General features: G+C 42.5%; 9 protein-coding genes across 9 annotated transcripts; 4 read left to right on the forward strand and 5 right to left on the reverse strand.

Annotated features, from left to right (window-relative positions):
* Positions 1 to 15: 15 nt before the first annotated feature.
* Positions 16 to 747, reverse strand: PICMEDRAFT_73176 (hypothetical protein; the record flags this gene model as incomplete). The annotated part of the gene is made up of 1 exon (XM_019164404.1): positions 16 to 747. The coding sequence occupies one exon, from the start codon at positions 745 to 747 to the stop codon at positions 16 to 18; it is 732 nt and encodes a 243-aa protein (XP_019016775.1).
* Positions 748 to 1,043: 296 nt separating this feature from the next.
* PICMEDRAFT_73177 (hypothetical protein) lies at positions 1,044 to 2,282 on the forward strand (the record flags this gene model as incomplete). Its single annotated transcript, XM_019164405.1, has 1 exon — positions 1,044 to 2,282. The coding sequence occupies one exon, from the start codon at positions 1,044 to 1,046 to the stop codon at positions 2,280 to 2,282; it is 1,239 nt and encodes a 412-aa protein (XP_019016776.1).
* A 227-nt stretch (positions 2,283 to 2,509) lies between these two features.
* PICMEDRAFT_73178 (hypothetical protein) lies at positions 2,510 to 6,907 on the reverse strand (the record flags this gene model as incomplete). Its single annotated transcript, XM_019164406.1, has 1 exon — positions 2,510 to 6,907. The coding sequence occupies one exon, from the start codon at positions 6,905 to 6,907 to the stop codon at positions 2,510 to 2,512; it is 4,398 nt and encodes a 1,465-aa protein (XP_019016777.1).
* Positions 6,908 to 7,192: 285 nt separating this feature from the next.
* On the reverse strand, positions 7,193 to 8,050 carry PICMEDRAFT_24647 (hypothetical protein; the record flags this gene model as incomplete). The annotated part of the gene is made up of 1 exon (XM_019162361.1): positions 7,193 to 8,050. A coding segment is annotated over one exon (858 nt), but the record flags the coding sequence as incomplete, so codon positions are not given.
* Positions 8,051 to 8,250: 200 nt separating this feature from the next.
* On the forward strand, positions 8,251 to 9,843 carry PICMEDRAFT_59335 (hypothetical protein; the record flags this gene model as incomplete). Its single annotated transcript, XM_019163358.1, has 3 exons — positions 8,251 to 8,404; positions 8,447 to 8,566; positions 8,591 to 9,843. 3 exons carry the CDS (start codon positions 8,251 to 8,253, stop codon positions 9,841 to 9,843), a joined length of 1,527 nt encoding a protein of 508 aa, XP_019016779.1.
* Positions 9,844 to 9,934: 91 nt separating this feature from the next.
* PICMEDRAFT_73181 (hypothetical protein) lies at positions 9,935 to 11,863 on the reverse strand (the record flags this gene model as incomplete). The annotated part of the gene is made up of 2 exons (XM_019164407.1): positions 9,935 to 11,261; positions 11,649 to 11,863. The coding sequence occupies 2 exons, from the start codon at positions 11,861 to 11,863 to the stop codon at positions 9,935 to 9,937; spliced, it is 1,542 nt and encodes a 513-aa protein (XP_019016780.1).
* Positions 11,864 to 12,059: 196 nt separating this feature from the next.
* On the forward strand, positions 12,060 to 13,528 carry PICMEDRAFT_16959 (hypothetical protein). Its single transcript, XM_019161409.1, has one exon. It carries the CDS (start codon positions 12,420 to 12,422, stop codon positions 13,440 to 13,442), a length of 1,023 nt encoding a protein of 340 aa, XP_019016781.1. The 5' UTR covers positions 12,060 to 12,419; the 3' UTR covers positions 13,443 to 13,528.
* Positions 13,529 to 13,628: 100 nt separating this feature from the next.
* On the forward strand, positions 13,629 to 18,442 carry PICMEDRAFT_68489 (hypothetical protein; the record flags this gene model as incomplete). Its single annotated transcript, XM_019163506.1, has 2 exons — positions 13,629 to 18,056; positions 18,160 to 18,442. The coding sequence occupies exons 1-2, from the start codon at positions 13,849 to 13,851 to the stop codon at positions 18,440 to 18,442; spliced, it is 4,491 nt and encodes a 1,496-aa protein (XP_019016782.1). The 5' UTR covers positions 13,629 to 13,848.
* A 39-nt stretch (positions 18,443 to 18,481) lies between these two features.
* On the reverse strand, positions 18,482 to 20,818 carry PICMEDRAFT_16962 (hypothetical protein). The gene is made up of 2 exons (XM_019161410.1): positions 20,681 to 20,818; positions 18,482 to 20,563 (listed from the first exon to the last, which is right to left on the reverse strand). The coding sequence occupies exons 1-2, from the start codon at positions 20,733 to 20,735 to the stop codon at positions 18,900 to 18,902; spliced, it is 1,719 nt and encodes a 572-aa protein (XP_019016783.1). The 5' UTR covers positions 20,736 to 20,818; the 3' UTR covers positions 18,482 to 18,899.
* Between the last annotated feature and the right edge of the window lie 324 nt (positions 20,819 to 21,142).

Genomic DNA, 21,142 nt, shown 5'->3' on the forward strand with positions numbered 1-21,142 from the left:
TTTGTAAATTAGTAACTAGCGAATATTGCGGTGACCGGGGGTATTATAGCTAATATTTCTTGTAGAGTTATCACTTACTTGTCTTTTTTGTTGGGACAAGGTTCTATGTGAAGATCCCTGGAAATTATGAATGCTAGACTTGTTGTTGAGGGTTGGAGTGGCATATTGATACGAAAAGCTCCTTGATACATCAGGGTTGGACAGCTTTCTATTGGTGACTGCACTGTCGTTGTCAAAATCCAGTTCCTCATCCGAGTTCATGCTAAATTGACGTATTATTCGATCGTTAGCTATGGTGTCCTCATTTATGCCATTGTCTGATATCCCAAGCTCTGCACGCTCTGCCAGTCCTAAAAAAGTGTCCATGTCATTATTGCTTGGATATCTACCCAAGTTTGGCTTGTTCAATATCGTCAGATCATGTATCTGGTTCTTTTTGTTATTTTTGGAGCTGAACGCGTTCAAATCCATGTCCTTCCAATTAAGCTTTCTGCTTTTTTGTTTCACCCTGTTGGCATACGATGCATTAAACATAGGATTGCTGCTGTTCATAACTGTAAGATCAGTGTCTGTCTCTTCATTTTGCGAAAGGAACTGCTGAAGCAAATTATCGTGTTGTTCCACGGCTTCCCCGTTAGGAAATTCAACATCGTCCCATCGTAACTTTTGATTCTCCCAAGCTTCTACAAACAGCACAGAGACTTGACTGTCCATGTGCACATATGAAAAAGTGGAGTCGGAAACCATAACTCAGTAGCTAACACACCTTGCCCTAAGACATAGCCTGTCATTTTCGTTCTGATCAGTGCCCCTCGTTATCAACAAAGAACTTTGGAATTCATGTACAGAACTTTCGAATTTTAGCGACGGTCTGCTCACCTGTTTTTCTTACTTGAATATAAATGAGTAAAGACCCCGCCCTTATCCAATAACAACATGTGTTTCTTTGCTGATAGCCTTGTCAAAGCTAAGAATTCAAAGGCACCATGATGTTTACAAAGGCAACAGTACTTACCATTGTGGCCTTAAGCACAGGACTCACGATGTCTAAAAATGTTTTCAACCCAAAATTGACGGACGATCAAATTCACAATATGGGACTTGAAATTGAACAAAAAGAATTTCAATTAGGAAAGAGAGAGGCAAAGAATGTTGTTGATTTGAACTTTGGATACGACGACCCCCTTCTCAAGAAAAGAGATGCTAAGAATGTATTTGATGCACAGGTAATCATTGATGATATGGGATTGACCAAAAGAGAAGGTAAAAATGTTTTTGATTTTAATTTAGTAATCGATGATGCTACATTAACCAAAAGGGACGGTAAGAACGTTTTTGACTTAGATCTAGTATTAGATGAAGCCGGTTTAAAAAAGAAAGAGGCCAAAAATACTGCCCGAATCAACTTCATAATTGATGACGATTTGGATTTAGTTAAAAGGGGCGTTGAAGATGTTATTAATCTTTCTTTAACATTTCCTGAAAGAGAAGCATATCTATCTTCCTTCGAAGACCCAATGTCTTTGGGGTATATTATTGGTGACTCCGAATACATTGCGACTTATTTTGAAAATTCTGAAGAAAGTTTAAGTATTCAGTTGACGGAAGATTCAAATGGTTGTCACAATAAGAAGAATATCCTTCATTTGGAATCTTTGTCTGAAATATTGAATACTTTCAAAGAGAAAATGCTTAATCCTATCATTGGCTCGCAAGACAAGTTTCCAATTGTTGAGTTATCTGAAAATGACAAACATGGCAAAATCGTATCACCAGAAGGATCCCTTATCGAGCCAATAGATGTTGCAAGTGCGCTAGCGGCTAGGGCTGATATAAGTTTATTTGCTAAATACCTCCGGGACCTTCCAGAACTATACCATAAGTGTGAGACAATTGAAGAAGTTGGGAGTAAGTCAGAGAAGGATATTTTAATTTTTGCTCCTACTAATGACGCTTTGATGACTTTGAAATTAAAGCCATGGCAATTTCCTGAAGATATCGAAGCGGCTAAGAATGAACAAGAGCAGGATGAAATCATCAAGCGCAACATTTACAATTTTGTGGGATCTCATGCTGCCGAAGCTAAAGGAATTGACTTCTCCAACGATTCAAAGGCTGTAAAAATCAAAACCTTCAATGGCAAAACTGTGATTCTGGAAAACGAAGTTACAAAATTCAGAATCAAAGCAGAAGATTCTGATGAATGGTCCGATATCACAGATATTGAGGTGTTTAGGAACGGAGCAATTGTTACTCTTACTAAACCTTTAGTCCGTCAATGATGCGCATACATTGATCGGCTAACATCGAGTTCGCTATACTGCATTTTCATTTTACAATTATCTATTTCTTATTATTTTTTTGGTTATTATATTGGTATTAAAAATTTATAGTTAATCACACGTTGTTCGTGAGAAAAACAGTCTTTAGCTTTTGTCTATAAATTGTTGAGCTAGTTATACATGTGGGAAAAGCAGTAAAAAACGATCAGGAGGAATCAACAAAGTGATTACGCCACCTGGATTGAAGGGGGGACAACACCTTTACATAAACTGTCAAAAAGAGTCTCCTTAGTTTTCAGGTTGACAGCCTTACCATTATCTTTGGCAGCTAGCTTGAACGCACCGGTACCAATACCCATAGTTTGACCCAAAATAATTCTTTCTGAGACACCCTCAACTTGGTCCGTCTTCATATAGAAAGCAGCGTCAAACAAATGATCTGTCGTTTTCTCGAAAGAAGCTAATTGCAATACAGAATCTCTCATCTTAGCCAATCCGAATCTTGTAATACCCAAAACCTCACCTTTAAAAGTCATTACATCTCCTAACAATTGGATGTGACGGTGATCAACCGCCATACCATGCGAACCCATAGTGTAGTCAATTTCATTGATAATACTAGATCTAGCAGCTTCAATACCCAACACTTGGAAGATTTCTAAGATGTGATTGGTTTTCGTCTTCGACGCAATAACACCATCGGTCGCCATAACATTTTTGAGACCATAACCCTCAATTAATAAACCCTTAGTATCATCATCTTTTACATTAATGACCGCTCTGGATATTTCAGGGAAACCCTTGACAACAACCTTTGTAAGTAAACGTTTTAACTGTTGCATTTTGAAAAAGAGAGCATTCTTCTCCAGCCTATCTCTCTCATCTGGATCTTTGTGGGCTAGCATTACAATTTCTTTTGAAGCGGAAGATCTACCAGTGGGTTTGAAGTCTCCTACCATGTCATTCACTAAAACCTGAATTTTGCTTTTACCAACGATTGAAACGTCTGCTCTAGTTATCTTTAGCTTCGAGGTAATCAACGCATCTGCAATCTGCTCAATGTTCAACTCTAATTGTAATTTATCAATGGTTTTAAGATCAACCTTGACTTGCAAAAAAGCTTGGTTTTCTTTGTAAACATCTTCAATGTAACATGCAACATCTTCTAGTAATGTCTTCTCAACCCTACCTTTGACAACTCTAGCAGCTCTCTCATCACGGTCATTCACTAACACAGCATTGATAATGGGAGTGGAAATAACTTTCGATGCGTTAATAATTTCCTTAATACGCGGAACACCCAAGGTAACATTCATGGAAGCAACACCAGCAAAATGGAAAGTTTTTAAAGTCATTTGAGTACCAGGTTCACCGATAGAATGTGCACCAATAGCACCAACGGCGGTGCCCGGTTCCACTCTGGCTCTCCTATATTTAGTACAGCATAAGTCCAGAAAGCTTCTAATCATTTTTTCTGTGATCTTAAGAATCTGACTTACACTGATTTCCTTCTTGACATCATCAATAACCTTCTTTTCAGGTTCTTCGTCAAATGACGGTAATCCCCTTGAAACTCTATGAGTAGCCAAGAGTGTCAACTTACCTTCAATGTAGTTGGAAACTGAGTCGTAGAATCCTCTTTCAGCATCGTAAATATCCACATAATCAATTTTATCGAAGTCTTCCTTGGATACGACCTTACCAACGTTGTCAACCCTAATTAAGGCATCTTTCAAAGGTAAAAGGACAGACTTCACAACTTCTCTTACTTTGTAAGGTGGAAGTGGTTCATCAGAATGGTTAAGAGTTGTGAAATATGAGTGCGTCCAGGTTCTATTGAAATTGACTGGTACACCATCACCCTCCATGTCCAGTGGATCTAGACCATCACCACCATAAATGAATTGCACCACACCGTTACTTGAATTTCTTACTGTATCGTCGTAACTTGCACTGAAATCTTCCAAAGATTTCATCAATCTACGAGACATGTAACCAGTCTCTGCAGTTTTGACAGCAGTATCAACCAAACCTTCTCTACCGGATATAGCATGGAACAAAAATTCTGGCGGGTTTAGACCTGAAAAGAAAGAATTTCTAACGAAACCTTTGGACTGAGGGGTTTTCGAATTCTTTAGGAAATGAGGAAGTGATCTATCTTGAAATCCATCTGGGACTCTGTTACCTGAGATAATTTGCTGACCGACAACAGCCACCATCTGCGAGACGTTCAAAGTAGAACCTTTAGAACCACATGTTGCCATGATCAAAGGAGCGTTGGAACGTTCCAATTCTCTAATACAAACCTCACCCACTTCTTCTCTGACTTTAGATAACAAACCACCTATTTTGGCTTCCAAAGTCTGTTCCTCATCACAACCCGGTTGAGTTTCCAACTTGCCTGTTTGGTACAGTTCAATTAGTTCATCACATTTGGCATAGGCGATTTCGACCAATCTCTCTTTCTTTTCTTTTAAATCATCTTTTGGTGTGACATCACTAATGCCAATAGAGAAGCCTCTGTTACCCATGAATCTAGCACACATTTTGGCCATTCTATTCATAGCTGTGGCTGCTTCAGCAGGTCCATAGTCTCTCAAAATTGTATAGAAGACAGAATGCTTTTTACCATCACCTAACAATGATTTGTCCATAACACCAGCTAAGATCTGAGAATTTCTCACAATAACGAATCCATCGTTTGGTGACATTTCATTTGGCAAACCTTTTGCTGGGGGAGAAAATGTTTTGCATTTAGCGTCAAGGTTGATTAACACCTTGGAATTCTTATTAGGTTTGATCAACAACGAAAATATTTGTTTACCTGTCCAAAGGAACACCGGTTTGAATATTGCTGGAGGAGGTAAATCAAAGTCGGTGATACCATCAGACATGGAAGTTAACATTTGGGTTAAAGTTGCTTTATCAAAAAACGAATCTTTTTTCGAGATCAAATACGAACCAGTGATAAAATCTTGGGTCGCAGCAATAATTGGTTCCCCAGATTTTGGGGTTAACAAGTTATTCTTCACACCCATCAAATTCATCGCTTCAGCCCTTGCCTCTTCTGTCTGAGGCACATGTAAATTCATCTCATCACCATCGAAATCGGCATTATAGGGGGTACAAACACATTCATTCAATCTAAAAGTTCTCCATGGTCTGATTTTGGCAAAATGAGATAAAATCGACAACCTATGTAGAGAAGGTTGTCTATTAAACAAAACAATATCACCATCTTCGATATGTCTTTCAACAACATCTCCAACATTCAAGTTTTTAGCAAGTTTATGGCGATCACCATACCTCAGGTTTCTTTTCAACTCTTCGTCTTTCTTTTGCAAGTAATTAGCACCTGGGTGCTTATCGGGTCCGTTAATCAAAAGATTTTGCAGCTTTTTCTTATTATATCTTGTAACTCTTTCAGGATAGGTCAAAACTTTGGCAACTAATTCTGGGACAGCAACTTCGTCTATCCTCAAGTTGGGATCTGGGGAAATGACGGTTCTACCCGAAAAATCCACTCTCTTACCTGACAAGTTACCTCTGAATCTACCCTGTTTTCCCTTTAATCTCTGACAAAAACCTCTTATAGGCTTTGCCGCTTTTGTTCCACCATTCTGCATCATTGAAGGAGTGGCGATGTCTGAGTTAATGTAAACACCGACAGCCAATTGTAGGTAATCCCATTGTTCCATCAGTGAGTTGATGGAAATACCCTTCTGAATCCCTGCTCTTATCATGGATGACGTCCAAACAATTTCTGTAAGCTTGACAGTCAAGTCGTCTTCGTTAGAAGCATCTGCCATGATAACAGAAGGTCTGATACACACTGGCGGAGCTGGCAAATACCGCCAGAGGTACATTTCCGGTCTACCGCCCCTGGAGGGATCCATTCCCAACAACTCACAGTCTGCGGGCTCAATTTGTTTGAATAAATTCAAAACTTTCAGCGGATTCAAATCATCAAAACATCTTTTGGCGAACTTTTCGAGTTCCGGATTGTCATCAAAGAGTCTATCAAAGTCTTCATCCCAAGCTTCCTTCTCAGGGGCACCTTTCTTACCGACCCATCTGTATGTATCATGAATAATTTTTAACGCAGCTGGTCCACCACCCGCAGCCGCCTTCTTCACAACACCGTTGATTGAACCACATCTTAAACATCTTCTTTGTTTCTTTGCTTGGTCTTGAATCTTCTTCAATATTCTCATTCTTCTCAAATTATCTAGGCCAGGTCTTTTCAAATCATTGAGAAACTTTTCCTTCATGGCATCTTCAAGAAGGACAGCTGAGCATGACTTGCATATTGTTTGCAAAACTTGAATCGTAGCCTTGAAATAACCAACGTGAAAAACCGGTAAGGCCAATTTGATGTGACCAAAATGACCATGACAGGATGCCAAGTTCCCATGACACGTTTGGCATTCCCCAGTGTTTGCAGAAACACCCATATGCGTATCTAGGGCACCATGCTGAACTGGCTTCCTTCCATGTTCTAAATCGTAGAGGTTTCTGGTGAAAACTTCAACTTCAGACTGACCAATGATTTCAGCATCAGACAATGCCCCAAACTCCAAACCTGTAATACATTTTGGAGAGACATCCACCACTGTATGCTTCATTGTTGCTCGTCAAGTTTAGGAGGGCCAAGCTGCTTGTTAACAGTTTTATGTAAAGATATCTGTATTCGTTTTCATTACTGGGACTCTAAAATCAAGGCAAGATCAGAAAAATTTTGGAACCTTGAAGGAGTAGAAAAAATCGTGCATTAAAAGAGAGCGACTTATGGGGCTCATGAGCATGAATGCGTGGGTGATGTCTAAATAGTTTCCAGATATGGTAATTATTATGATACATACACAAATACAGAGAGAAGAGAGGATGACGGCTTATCAAGCCGCGTAGGGATATTCCTTGGCCATCTGTGCAACAGCCTTGGCGAGAGACGTCTTGTTGATGAGAATGAGGTTCATTTGGGGTTCGATACCATAGTCGTTGAACACTCTTCTAGCATCGGCCTCGACGTTTTTGTTGGTGAACTCAAAATAGCCGTAGTGGAGAGCGTTCTGTTCGAGCTGCTCGTCTTCATAATGGACATAGTCGTACTCGGCTGGCAAAGCAGTGTCCTTCTTCTTTCTTTTCCGGGCTGTGGTTTCGTCCTCATCATCGAGCTCTTTGTCTGCCATCGAGGCAACGAGTTTGGCCACCCTTGACGGAATAAGAAAGTAGTCGAAATCGTATTCTTTTTCCCGCTGTTCAGACTTCTCCATTTCTTCAAGAAGCATAGTATACAGAGGAGGCACAGTTTCAACCGGCATATTGACCAGTCTTTGAGAGAAGATCAGACCGACCTTATGCTTGGAGGACGGGGAAAAAAGTTGTCTCAAAATGACGTTGAATTGGGTGTTTTTGGAAGTCTTTTCAATATAGTATTTCGTGAGCTCTTGCATTGCCTTAGACTTCAAATTGTTCGTTATGTTCAAAACAGAGATGATGGAAAACGGATCGCTTTCCATTCCGTCTGCTTTAATCGTTGTACCGACATGTCCTTCTTCGAGAATTAGGTCAGTAAGTTCAGACAAGGGGAAAAAAACGGAATCATCCTGAAAGAGTTGCCTCAGAAAGTTCTTGGTGGCATGAAAATCCACTGTTGGGTTCAGGTTGTAGAAGTCAAAGTCGACATTAACGATCTCGTCTTCTTCGTCGATCTTCTCTTCTTCCTGCAACTCTTCGTCGTCTGTCGAAGAGACGTCGATATCGGAGTCATCATAGCTCTGTTCTTCGGCCTCAGCTTCCTCCTTAGTACGCTTGGCCATGTTTGTTTCAAGTCTCTCTGCTGGCTTCCTTCGATTGTAACAGAAAAAGAAAGAGCTCATCATATTATTTTGACAAGAGAATGGCTCAGGCGTCTGAAAAAAAAAAAATACAAAAAAAACTAAGATCGAGCCGCACTGCAAGCGTGAACATGTATTCTGGCAGCCTAGAAGACGGATGTTTTTGTACTATAGGTGGCTCTTCGGTCTGTTCTCATAATAGTAATTGGTCAATGAGTGTTGTCACAGGATACTCCACTGATTCCGAAAGCGAAAACGATGTTGAAATCGAGGAAACCACAGATAGTATAGTTCCGTATCTTCCTCACGCTTCGGCAGATGCTTCAGTCAAAACGACGTCGGGAAAATTCCAGCAGGAATACATTGAACCACTCCAATTTAAAAGGAACAAGCGAATACATTCAGCCTATCTTGCCGATGATGGAGCTTCGAATAAAATGAATAAAAGTAAAGTTTTCATGGCCATGAAAGCTACTAAAGATAAAGCGATACGTTTGAAGAGGAAAAAGTCAAAAGGAGATCCATCGATACTTGATGACGAGGAAGAGAGGAAAGGCTATAAAGGGTCTTGGGCAAGCTCTAGCTCATTATCAGATGATGATGAATATGATGAAGTAGTTGCGGTTCCGGAAAATGAAAGCTTTGTAATGAAAGCGTCAGATACAATTGAACAAAGCGAGCCGGACTACGAATTTAAGGAATCATCCAAGTATTACGGGAAAAGGTCTGACAACAGTAGCATATATGACCTTCCTAAAGACTATCAGATACGATTTGCCACTACTGTTGCTGGACAGAAGGAATATTTCACTCCTAAGAAGCTACTTTCTTCTTTCAAGGCCCACGAGTCTGCAGTAACATCGCTTGAGTTTTTTCCCCACTCTGGCCATATGTTACTTTCAGCTGGTAACGATTGCATGATTAAGCTTTGGTCCACCACAAAGCCCAAATCTTTGATTAGAGACTACCATAGCCATAGCAAACCGGTCAAACATGTAACGTTTTCTGAAAGCGGTCACGAGTTTATATCCTGCTCCTACGACAGAACCGTTAAGATCTGGGACACAGAAAGAGGTGAAGTAGAGTATAAACACAAAGTATCATCTAATCCCAATATGGCCACATTTGTCCCTAACAAACCCAACGAGTATATGGCTGCACTAGATTCTAGAAGGGTGGAACATTTTGATTGGCGTACAAAGGATTCTATACAAACATATGAGCACCACCAAAGTGCAATTACTTGGATCGAGTTCATCAACGGTGGAAATCAGTTTATAACTGCGTCGGATGATAGGACGTTGAAGATATGGGATATACGTGTGAATATGCCGATTAAATATATCCAAGACCCAAAGCAGCAAGCCATGCCGATAGTGAAAAAGCACCCGAACGGTCAGTATTTTGTCGGCCAAAGTATGGACAATCAGATATTAGTTTATAGCACTAAGCAACAGGATAAGTTCAAGAAGAACAGCAATAAGTTTTTCTCTGGCCACAAGTCGGCTGCATATGCTATACAGATGGGGTTCACTCCAGACGGCAAAACACTAATTAGCGGTGATTCCAATGGCTACTGCTACTTCTGGGATTGGAAGTCCACTAAGGTCATACGTAGACTCAAAGTTTCAGAAAAAGTGATCTCTTGCGTCGATGTCCATCCTTTAGAAACTAGTTTGGTGTCCATGGCTGGATTTGATGGTAACATCTACTTATATACGTGAATTTTTGTTGAATAATCTACGTGTGACATTAGAATTATATTATGATAACCTGTATAAAGAGTTTGCTCTGTTCATGGTTGACAAGACAAAATCAAGCGTAGAAAGAAACAGATTTTGTCTTTCTTGCTTGGACTTCGCCGATACCTTCTACAAAGTCCTCATGCTTGACCGAGGATTGGCCATTTCTCAAAGCAATCATACCGGCTTCCACGGTGACTGCCTTCAACTGTGCACCATTGAACTCGTCCGTAGACCTGGCCAATTCCTTCCAGTTTACACTTGAGTCAACCGTCATCTTTCTAGCATGAATCTGCAAAATCTGAGCTCGAGACTCTTCGGATGGCAATAGAAATTCAATCTTTCTGTCCAATCTGCCGGATCTTAACAATGCCGGATCCAAGACATCGACTCTGTTGGTTGCGGCCAAGACTTTGACTCTGTCGTCCGATCCGAAACCGTCCAACTGGTTTAGCAACTCCAACATGGTTCTCTGCACTTCTCTATCACCCGACTTGTCTGAGTCAAATCTCTTGGTACCAATTGCATCCAACTCGTCAATGAAGATGATGGTTGGGGCCTTCTCCTTTGCCAACTCGAAGGCGTCACGAACCAGCTTTGCACCGTCACCAATGAACATTTGCACCAACTGCGGAGCAGCCAACTTCAAGAACGTCGCATTGGACTGTGCAGCACACGCTCTGGCCAACAAGGTTTTACCAGTACCTGGGGGCCCGTACATTAGCGCACCCTTTGGTGGTTTGATACCCAAGTTCTTAAACTTTTCGGCCTGCTGCATAGGCAAGACGACGGCTTCAACCAATTCTTCCACTTGCTTGTCCAAACCACCTATGTCGGCGTAGGACTCCGTTGGTTTTTCATCGACCTCCATGGCCTTCACCCTGGAGTCATACTCCGCAGGCAAGGTGTCGAGTATCAAGTACGAGTCTTTGTTCACACCAATGAGGTCTCCTGGCTTCAATTTCTCTGGCTCAACCAAGCCGATCAACGGCAAAAACACCGTCTGTCTCGTAGACGTTTTTATCACTGCCGACTTCCCCACTCTCGTCGAGTCGAGATCAATGTTGGCACCCTCGTTGGTGGCGTTCTCCTCTGCGTCAATGTCTAGCAACTCAACGACATTTCCCACAAGGTAAGGCAATTGTTTGTTATTCTTGATCTTCTCCTTATTGTCTTTGATCTTTTGCAAACTTACGGTCTTGTCGTGCTGTAGCCTGAGGAACTCTGACCTGAAGATCTTGATCTCGTTATCTAGTAGCTTTGTCCTATTTTTGATATCTGTCGTGGAGGAGCTCAAGATCTCCTGGTCAATCTGTAGGTCCTGATTGTTTTCCAAGTCTTCTAGCGTGGCCATTTTGTCTAGCTGTGAGCTTGTAGAGGGCGTTATTTCTTCTGCTGGACTCTTCTTCGTCTTTCGTTTGCCACTCGTACTTACAAGTGCCCGGAACATGGAGAGAGAAGGCTCTGGCCGTTTCACCGCCTTTTTGCCCCAGGCAAAAGCACGAAGAGCGCACCACACCCCTACACCAGAAGGCTTTGTGATCCGAGGATACGCATTATTATCTATACTATAATACACAGGAAGTAGAAGGACTATACGAGAGGGCTCTGTGGCGGCCGGTAGCCCCCCTACCACGGCAGCAATCATGCTGAGCCCGTAGAAGAATTATTCTGCAACTCAGAACTGCACGAAAAGAAGGAAGGCAAAAAAAGTTATGTGATGTTAGTATTCGGTTCAGCTTCGCAGTCTGTCAGCATGAGGTCGGCTGGCGCCGCTGTATACGTACCGTAGTCTTTGAATGAAATTGTCCTTGTAGTCGTCGTGGTCCTCCCAGCTCTCTTCCCAGAGATCATGCTTGCCGTCTGTGTTCTGGGGCTCCTCCCAGTCGTCCTCAGGGAAGTCCTCGAACTCGTCGTCCTCTTCCAACTTCTTGATGAACTCGTCCTGTTTCTGCTGCTCAGGGACAGCTGTGTCCTGTTTTTTTGCTTCTTCTGCTGACATGGTGTTTTGTATATACGCACTGTGGCTCTGTCTTGCTTTGCTGCGTCTCGGACCCCACAGCAGCAGCTAGCAAGCCCGGACAGCGGGACCAAGAAGGCAAACTTCAGCGTCTCTGGCCGGGAGCCGTCTCCTAGAACGAGGTATCCGCACACGCCTTTCGCTTACGTAATATTACATTGCCACCACTCTGACGACCGGGTAGGTAGAGTATAGCATAGGAAAAGGGAGGGAAGAGAACCGGCACAACTCTGGAAGGCTCACAGAAAGGCAGTGGCAACAGCATACTGTGCAGACATACAGAAAATATGGAGAGCAAAGACGGAGCAGAAGGGTGCTTCGACGCCGAGAACTGCACACGAGCAGGTCCGGCCACGTCTTATCAAATTCCCCCACCCCCTCTCGGAGCGACCGAGACGTGACGGAGAGTTGATTTATTTCCCCATTTATGTGTTCCCTGTCGAAAAGACAGCAGGCACCAGAGCGGTGTAGCACTTCCCGAAGGAGAGACGTGTTTTAAAGAGAGCCATACAAGACAGAAGATGCATCTGGTGCTGCCATGAAGAACAATCTTGTGCATGCCGAATTCGTGCCCTCCGCAGACACCCATCCGAATGCATTGTTGCAGGATACACCTCCGCAGGTGATCGCCGCATTGCACTCCATCTACCCGTTTCTGATCGCTGCGAACCGGGTACTTTCGTTTGTGACATGGACGACGGAGTCGTACTACCGCAACTTTGTCCTTATGTTCATTTACATCTTGTCGGTGCTCCACTGGAACAACTACATCATCATCGTGCTCCCGACGTTTATCGTGCTCGCGTACTGCTGCACGAACTGGTTCGTGAAAACCAGCTTTGTTGACACAGCCTACTTCATGACGCCGCCTACTCTGGAGGAGATTGTCGACACGCTGGATAACTTCAACATGAGAGCGAGCTTTGTGTCGAGAATCAACGCTCCGTCGAAAGACTTCAGGCGCCTTTTCGTCAATCTTTGTCTGCTGACCCCGTTCTACGTCTACCTCATGAAAAACTACATCTCCTACAAGGTCTGGATGGTCTGCACAAGTCTCTTCGTGTTCACGTACTATTCCACGTGGTTCATTGCGCTCCGACGGCTTCTCTTTCGGCTGAAGCCCGTGAAAAGGCTTCTGGGGTTGTTTACAGGCGAGAACTACTCCGTCGCAGACAACGAGCTGGAGGTGACGTTACTAAACTTGAACACGAAAAACTCGATCGATAGGAACACCAAGGTCATCGAGTTCCATCTTCTAGAAAACGAACGAAGGTGGGTTGGGTTGGGCTGGTGCAAGAGGATGATGTTTTTTGAACGCTCCCCCTACTGCACGCTTGACTTGAAGCAGTACTTGGGCAGTCTAGATGACTTCTGCTTCCCGAAACTGAAAAACTATGAGAACACGAAATGGATCTGGCTAGACAAAAGCTGGGTCCCAGACCAGAAGGGCTGGACTTATTGCGACAACTACTGGAACCATCCGCAACACGGGGATTCCGTCACCAGATACACCCGATCTCGGCAGTTGAGACGTCAATGCCTCGTAGTTCTCAACAAGTAGGACGTGTGTGCAGATTGTATAGTAAATGCTAACTACAACTGTTACTATAATATTATTTTCTTACAACTTACGTAATACAAAGCCCCTATTGTTTTTTTTTCTTGTCTCTCACTCTCACTGCTTCCTCTCTGCCAGCAACAACTTCTATCTGTTCAACAGCCCAAGACAACACTCAGGAAACAAACAACCGAGGAGCACTTCTCTTTACCGTAACGTGGGTCCACCTATAGCACCGCATACTGTCTTGATTGCAGAAGGTTTAGTTTGGAGTATAGAGCTGTGAGGATTTGGGTACTTGTACATCCTGCCACCTTCTCCATACGAAGTCCTCTTCTTGAACCACCCACGTCCATCAAGTGCAGTTGTTCTAGCACTCTAGAACTCCATATAAACTGCCTGGCTAAACATGGCGGCCTCATCACCAAACCAGAACGGTACAAAGGAGCCAGCAGCCCCCGCTTCATCAAATACCCAGAATACACACTCATACTCAATGGATAGAATACGACTAGAGTCAATAGAAAAGAGGAAACAAGAATGCTCACAGATAATAAAAGATCGAAAGCGTAAGCTGTCTGAGCTTTACTGTGTAGCCAGACTTCCGTTTGTTCCCATCTCAGGAGATCATGTTCAACATATAGAAGATAAGCTCATGGCTTTCCTTGAAAAGAACGATCTTGAGAATGGCCATATTTTTGACATATCGTTTCTCTCCAAGGAGAAAATTTTCAGAAAATCCCTGTCACCCCAGCAACAGCAACATCAGCAAGACCAAATCCAGCGAAAATCCCCTGCTTCCTCAAGATCAAACAGTCAGTCTTTAGAGCCTCCGAAGAAAATCCAAAAAGTTGAAAGCTCGTCCAGAATTATCGATAACGATAGCTCCAGCTCCAATCATTCAACGCCTATAATAGATGCCGATGCTCATCATCAGCATGTAACTGCAGTAGTGAGCTCGTCTTTAACAAATGAAAGAGGCTCCAAATCTAAATCTCCATCACCACTCTCGATTCAACCAGCGCAGAAACTACCGTCACCTCGCACCGTTGCCAATAACATAGTAATCAAAGATGATACTCCAACACCTCAAGCTAAATCTGATGATAAGGCTGATATCATCAATGAGGCCATGCTTAAGAAAGGTGATTTAGCTGTTGATAATAATAAAAATAACGCGATTTCCAACACTTTCAGCCATGATAGCGATGAAGACAAGAAACCATCATCTGTCGACCCATCAGAGTCTGCACAACAGACTGATTTCGAAGTGACCAGTTCTAAAATTACCCAAGGCAAGAAATCGAGTGGAGGTCCTGTAGAACACGATTCCGTTTCCAATACTGTAGAATCTGAACACAACAAAATAAGTGAGACAATGAGTGAGAACTTTAACGCTACTGTAAGTCCAGGTAAAGAAAATGAAATAATTCCGGAAAAGGAAAAGCTACAGAAAGGCCAAGATCTTAACCAAAATCAACAACAGAAGATGCGAAAACAGCAAGAGCTCTCCGAATCCAATGATGCGCAAGAAAAGGTAATAAATCAAGCAACAACTGCTGGACAGCCTGCTACAGAAAACACTTCTTTTGGCGAATCCCAAGATTTTACTGAATGTACAATCAAAGAACAGGTAATTGTCCAAGGTGAGCAAAATGAACAACAGGAGGAGACACCAGTGGAAGCGGTTGTAGATACCGAAAATATTCAACACAAGATTTTAACTAATCCAAATGAGATCACCCTTTCATCACTGATTGCTCAATATTCTGTTGAATGCCCGCCTAAGCGTGCTGATGAACACTCCAATCGTGATCTTCAGTACAGAGAAGTTGATATCAAAAAGTTAATGATTGCTTTAATGCCCGAAAGAAAACCACATAAAGTCGCTGAGGCACGCTCACTAACGGAACTTTATTACCACCAGCAGACCCTTCAGTTGCAAAAGCTATTATTGAGGGCTCACAAGACCTTGACAACAGATGCTTTTGAAACATCCCTAGTTGAAGGAAAAGTTGCAGTGCTACATTCTCGTATTGAAGAATTGAAAAGAAAAAACAGCTGGTCTTTGAGACAACCAAGGAAAATAATTGATCCCTTTTTGAAGTTTGGTAAGAAAACTCATTGGGATAACGCCGTCTCAGAAGCAAAATGGCTAGCAACAGATTTTAGGGAGGAGAGAAGGTTCAAACTGGCTCAATGTATCTATTTAGCTCAAGCTGTTCAAGATTATTGGACCTATGGTAAAGTGTGTTGTGTTAAAAGAGCAGAAATTATATTTTTAAACGAAGATGAATCGTTAGCCGTGAATAATGAGAGCGGAGCAGATGGAAGTGACGAAGAAAATGCCTTGAAAGAGAGAGTAGAGGATATAACAAATGAAGATGACGTCAAGAAAAGCGGAGCGAAAACCAAGAATGGACAAGAGCAGGTAGAAGATGAAAATTCATCCAGCAAAAAAGATGAGGAGGGAAGTATGGAAATTGAGTCAGAAAATAATGCCGACGAAAATTCGGATATGATTACACAAGCAGCCGAAGATGAAAGTAGGAGTGACAATATTGATAATTTAACTAACGGACATACTGATACTGATCAGATGGATGTTGATGATGTTGAAGAAGTGTTTCCTAACAAGAAATTACCAGAGTTCACGTATTCAGAGTATGAGCAACATGTTGCCGATCGGTATACTCCCTTCAAGGTTTATGCCAACTATAATCAGTTTTCTATAACCGAAAAGGCAGTTATCAACAATCTATCATTCTATGCCCCGTTTAGCGAAAAGGAAGCAGATCATCTGATTGAAAAAGAATTGTACGGCCATGTGTCTGAAATGTTACCTCCTGTAGATGAGGAAGCTGAATATGAGAAGATATTGTTTCGGAAAATTGAAGACAATGAAAAGAGATCATTCAGATGCCAAAATGGTCTTTTCGGCCCATACAGGCGAATAAATATTCTCAAACCACCAAAGCCACCCCCAATACAGCAGTTGAACATCAGAATTCCTACTATCTGGTTGCCCCAGGACGATAAATATTTGATCAAATATGTTTCTGAATTTTCTTTCAACTGGGATGTGATTTCTGCACATTTATCTGCAAAGCCTACTAGAAGCTATACATCCAACATTGAGAGAAGGACCCCATGGCAATGTTTTGAAAGATATATCCAGTTAAATGATAAATTCCAGTTCACTGATATGAGGGGAATGAATGCCCTAGCTGCCAAAGAATGGTTGGAGTCTGCTCACCAAGTTCAAGCCACCACAAAGAGGAGGATATCTCCACTAGGTGTGGGTATAGACTCCATTCAAAGAGGAAACAGAAGACTCAGATGGGCTTCGTTGTTCGATGCAATGCGGAAGTTGATGAAGAAACGGGAATCCCAACAAAAGCCAACTCCACAGCCTCGTAAAGTTAATCCTGATATAAAGAAGAATGATACTCCAACCCCAGAGGAGCTTTCAAAGTTGAAGAACGACAGAGATAGAGCGTTGCAAGAAAACTATGCACAGCAAAGTCGGAATGCTGCTTACCAGAGAATTAGAGGCCAGACGACGAACAGACAACTACCACCTGATGCCAAGAGACTGGATTCCAAAATGAACGGTACTTCTGCAGCTGTACAACAAGCCTCGATGCAGCATAGAATGACTACTCAAAATATGGGCCTTCCAGCAAATATTCAACGGCCTACAACTCCTAATGGTACCCAATTTACCCCTGAGCAAGTGCAGAAATTTTTGCAAATTCAAAGACAGCGACAGTTGGCTCAACGTCAAAAGTCCATGCAACAACAACAACAGCAACAACAACAACAACAACAACAACAGCAGCAGCAGCAACAACAACAACAATCTCACCAATTACAGCCACAAACATCGTCCCAGAGCGCTTCTTACCAATCTCCGGTATCATCATCTTCTAACGCCTCTATATCACAGATGGCACAGTCTCAAAGAGTTGCGAAGGTTAATTCTTTTCCTCAATCTTTGGCGTCATCACCACAAAACCACCTTTCGAATATGAGACCGGGATCACAGCCGTCTCCAGTACCAACTCCAGAGCAAGTCTTGCAAATTGCCAAAACTGGCTCAAGCGTCTCACCTTCTCCTTCCGCCAAAATACCATTATCACAAAATGGGATCAAGAAGCCAGTGAAGCCAAAATTCGCTTTGTCACATGCTGAGATATCTGCAATTGTTAACCAGATTCAAATGCAAAATCCGAACTTGGAGAAAAGTCAAGTGACTAAACTGGCAAGTTCTTATATTGCTAAACTCCAGCAAGCAAAGCAACTACAATTTGAAAAGCAACAATCAAACCTTGCAGCGAATGCGGCTGCTAATGGCAATATGAATCCGACAATGCCACTTCAAATGAGCCAAGGCTCTGTCTCACCCCAAATACGAAATGCAGCTAGCTCATCTTCAGGAGAAAAGAAAAGTACAAATTCGTTAACGTTAGAGCAGCTTAATATGCTGATAAAAAACCCCAAACTCAATGAGCAGCAACGGAAACATTTGATACTGATCCGTCAGAGACAGATTGAGCATCAACGGAGATTACAGATGCAAGCACAAGCACAAGCACAGACACAGGCACAAGCACAGTTCCAACCACAAAATCAGGCACAACTACAAGCACAAATACAACTACAAGCACAGCTACAAGCACAAGCACAAGCACAAGCACAAGCACAAGCCCAAGCCCAGGCCCAAGCCCAAGCACATGCCCAAGCACAAGCACAAGCACAAGCCCAAGCCCAAGCCCAAGCACAAGCACAAGCACAAGCACAAGCACAAGCCCAAGCGCAAGCCCAAGCACAAGCCCAAGCGCAAGCCCAAGCGCAAGCGCAAGCACAAGCACAAGCACATGCCCAAGCACAAGCACAAGCGCAAGCCCAGGCTCAGGCCCAAGCGCAAGCGCAGGCTCAACCGCTGTCTCAAGGTCAAAGTGGACCAATCGCTCAAAAAGCAGATGGTAACGGTAGGATGAACACATCTTCCATCACCACCAGGTTTTCTCCTCAACCTGGCTCTTCTTTGGCCTCAAACATAATGAGCTACTATCCACAATCGGGTAATGATGTTGGCACCCCTGGAAACAGCACTGGAATTGAGAATAAATCTTTTGAAGACATCAACTTGAATCTGAATGATTCTGACTTTCCAGATTTGAGTAAGATTGACGAGCTGTTCGGCCTGACAGGTGGTGAAACAAATAGTAATGACGGGAAGCAAAGATAGTTATGTTTTTTTTATGTAATTTCATTTTTTTTTGTACATATACATCAGTTACACAATGATTTATTTTGTCAATTCAAATATATGAGCTCTAAAAAAACATTTTGTGATGGGAACTGTACGCATTTTGAGTACATTAAATTAGTAAACAGTGAAGGTGAACAAATACTATTTTGAGAAAAGTAAACTGTATATCAAGCGAGTAAAACTTAGAAAGATATAGATGCAACTCCTGAATCCTCAACTGGTGAACCATTACTGAGGTAAGCTAGTTTATATTTGAACTTGAGTGAGTTAAAGCTTTCACCGCTTCTGCTTTTAACAGTTACGTTTTGTTTAATCCCTTTTTTAGAGTTAGGACCTAGCGCATTGGAGGAAGGAGGGTTCAGGGATAATTCAAAGCTTTTTGTAACAGCTAGAGATAACTGAAGGTTTGACAATTGGTTTGGAGTGTTATTAGACACAAAAAATGTGGCTTCAAAAGCCGGTTGCTTTTTAGAAACAGTGTATTCAACGGTAATTCTTTCATCGCTGAATAAGACAAGCGTTGATGTGGAGACAGGTGCAGGCATAGAGCCGAAATCGAACCCAAATGGGTCGAGCTGAGTTGGGGTTGAAACAGATGTAGTTGAAGAGTGTGAAGCAGCAACAAGGGGGAATTGACTTTTCTGTTGTGGCTGCTGTTGCTGGGGAGTGTTAAAACCAGAAAGTATATCTAGATTTGAGAGTGGTTTTGAAGCACCTTGGGGTTCTGGGGTACCCAGGAGGTTAATTGCACCGACGCCGAATTGAGAGTTAGCATTGTTACTACTCGAGTTATCGAACGACAACCCACCTAAATCACCTAGCAAGTCATTGATTGCATCATTAGTGTTTGGCGCTGCTTCAGAGGAATTTCCAGCTTGTGATTCTGGCTCGTCATCATCGAAATCAATCAAATTTATTGACTGTGGAGCTCTACTGGCAGGGCCCGAGATGTTACTGATATCTTCACCTTGCAATTTTGCAATTTTTATCAAACTGGAATTGATCTTGTCATTCAGTAGCAAGAGCTTGGCAACGTCTCCAGAGCCTTCCTCTTCTTGAATAATTTTTTGGACCCTTGGTTGGGCGACTTTGACCGTCGATATTAAATCCTGTAAAGTGTCATCATTTTTGTTAAGCTTACCACTGTTGGAAGCGTTATTCAACATTTCATCTAGGAGGTCAATTTTCCTGTTCAATTTTTCCAAATCATCATAGACCTTTTGTTTTGTTTCTTCCAACGCTTCGTCCTCTTTGAAACCAGACATGATCTTCATCAAGTCGTTAGCTTCTTTCAAGTCTTGAGGTCTACCTCTTCTAATCAATTCCTGCAACTTAGCACTTTGAGCGATCCTCTCCTCTCTTTGAAGCTCTTCAATAGATTTCAAATTGTCACTTGGGTTCAAAACGGCTGCGTCTTCTCTTTTAACAGCTGGGAAGTCGTAACCCTTGCTTCTCAAAAGCCTGTACATATCCTTGATGTAGGTCAAATCGTCCTTGTATCTTGAAGTTTTGCACAACGTTTGCACCCACTCAGCCAGGGTGCCCAAGATCAATCTCTGGACTCTCGAGTATGCTGGAGGAGGTCTTTCAGGGAACCGTTTGACCAGCTCATTCAAAAACTCCTTTCTCGAGATCTGTAGATGCACCGGATAGCCACAGTTTTTGACCAAGTAGTCTAATAAGGTCAATGCCAACTCGGAGACCTGAGGATCTCTCGAATTGATGAGTTTCGCTACCGCAATACATGCTTCACGAGGGAGGGACGCCTGTTTCGAGTTAACCAAATCACAAATCTCTAAATTCAAGGCAATGTTGGGCTCATCTAACGTAGGGCGGCATGCACGGTCTGAATTACAACGAAAACGCAATTTTGCGGTCGTTTTCTAAATGTTAGTAATCTGCACACTTTTCCGGGCATGTTCAAGAATGTCGCCAAGAGAAAAAACCAGCAGCTAATACGTACGAATTCTTCTAAGAAGTTTACCACTTGAGCCTGGCAAAGTAGTGAGTGAAGACATTGCAATGTAGTGTTCCTTATCTTCTGCTCCAGACTGAATGCGGTGGTCCAAGCCGGTTGCTTTCTTTCTGATGGGGAGAACAGATGCGTGCTTTTGTTCTTCTTTGGCATCGTCTTTAATCATCATCATCATCATCTTTACAGAAGGCCGGCCTTGTTATCAATTCCGCTGCCAAAACTCGCCAGCGTGTCATTAGCATGATCACGTGACTCAAAGCAACACATATATTAACACCCGTGCACCGTAAAAAATGGTGAGACTTTTCGGAGACGCACAGAGCTTCCGGATCGGGAAATCGGGTCCGCTTATCTGCATTCAACAGTTTTTTTCTTTCTTCGAGGAACATTGTTCTTGACAGCTCCAGACAATTGTCGTTTAGCCAGCCACAGTAGGATAGCAAAAAAAAA

This window comes from Pichia membranifaciens (genome assembly GCF_001661235.1).
Source record: "Pichia membranifaciens NRRL Y-2026 unplaced genomic scaffold PICMEscaffold_4, whole genome shotgun sequence".
NCBI classification, from domain to species: domain Eukaryota; kingdom Fungi; phylum Ascomycota; class Pichiomycetes; order Pichiales; family Pichiaceae; genus Pichia; species Pichia membranifaciens.

Coding starts and splice junctions, on each gene's coding strand:
- PICMEDRAFT_16962 (XM_019161410.1), bottom strand. CDS start 20,735: ATGTCTTCACTCACTACTTTGCCAGGCTCAAGTGGTAAACTTCTTAGA. Junction 20,564..20,680: donor TAAACTTCTTAGAAGAATTC/GTACGTATTAGC, acceptor GTTGTAATTCAG/ACCGTGCATGCCGCCCTACG.
- PICMEDRAFT_16959 (XM_019161409.1), top strand. CDS start 12,420: ATGAAGAACAATCTTGTGCATGCCGAATTCGTGCCCTCCGCAGACACC.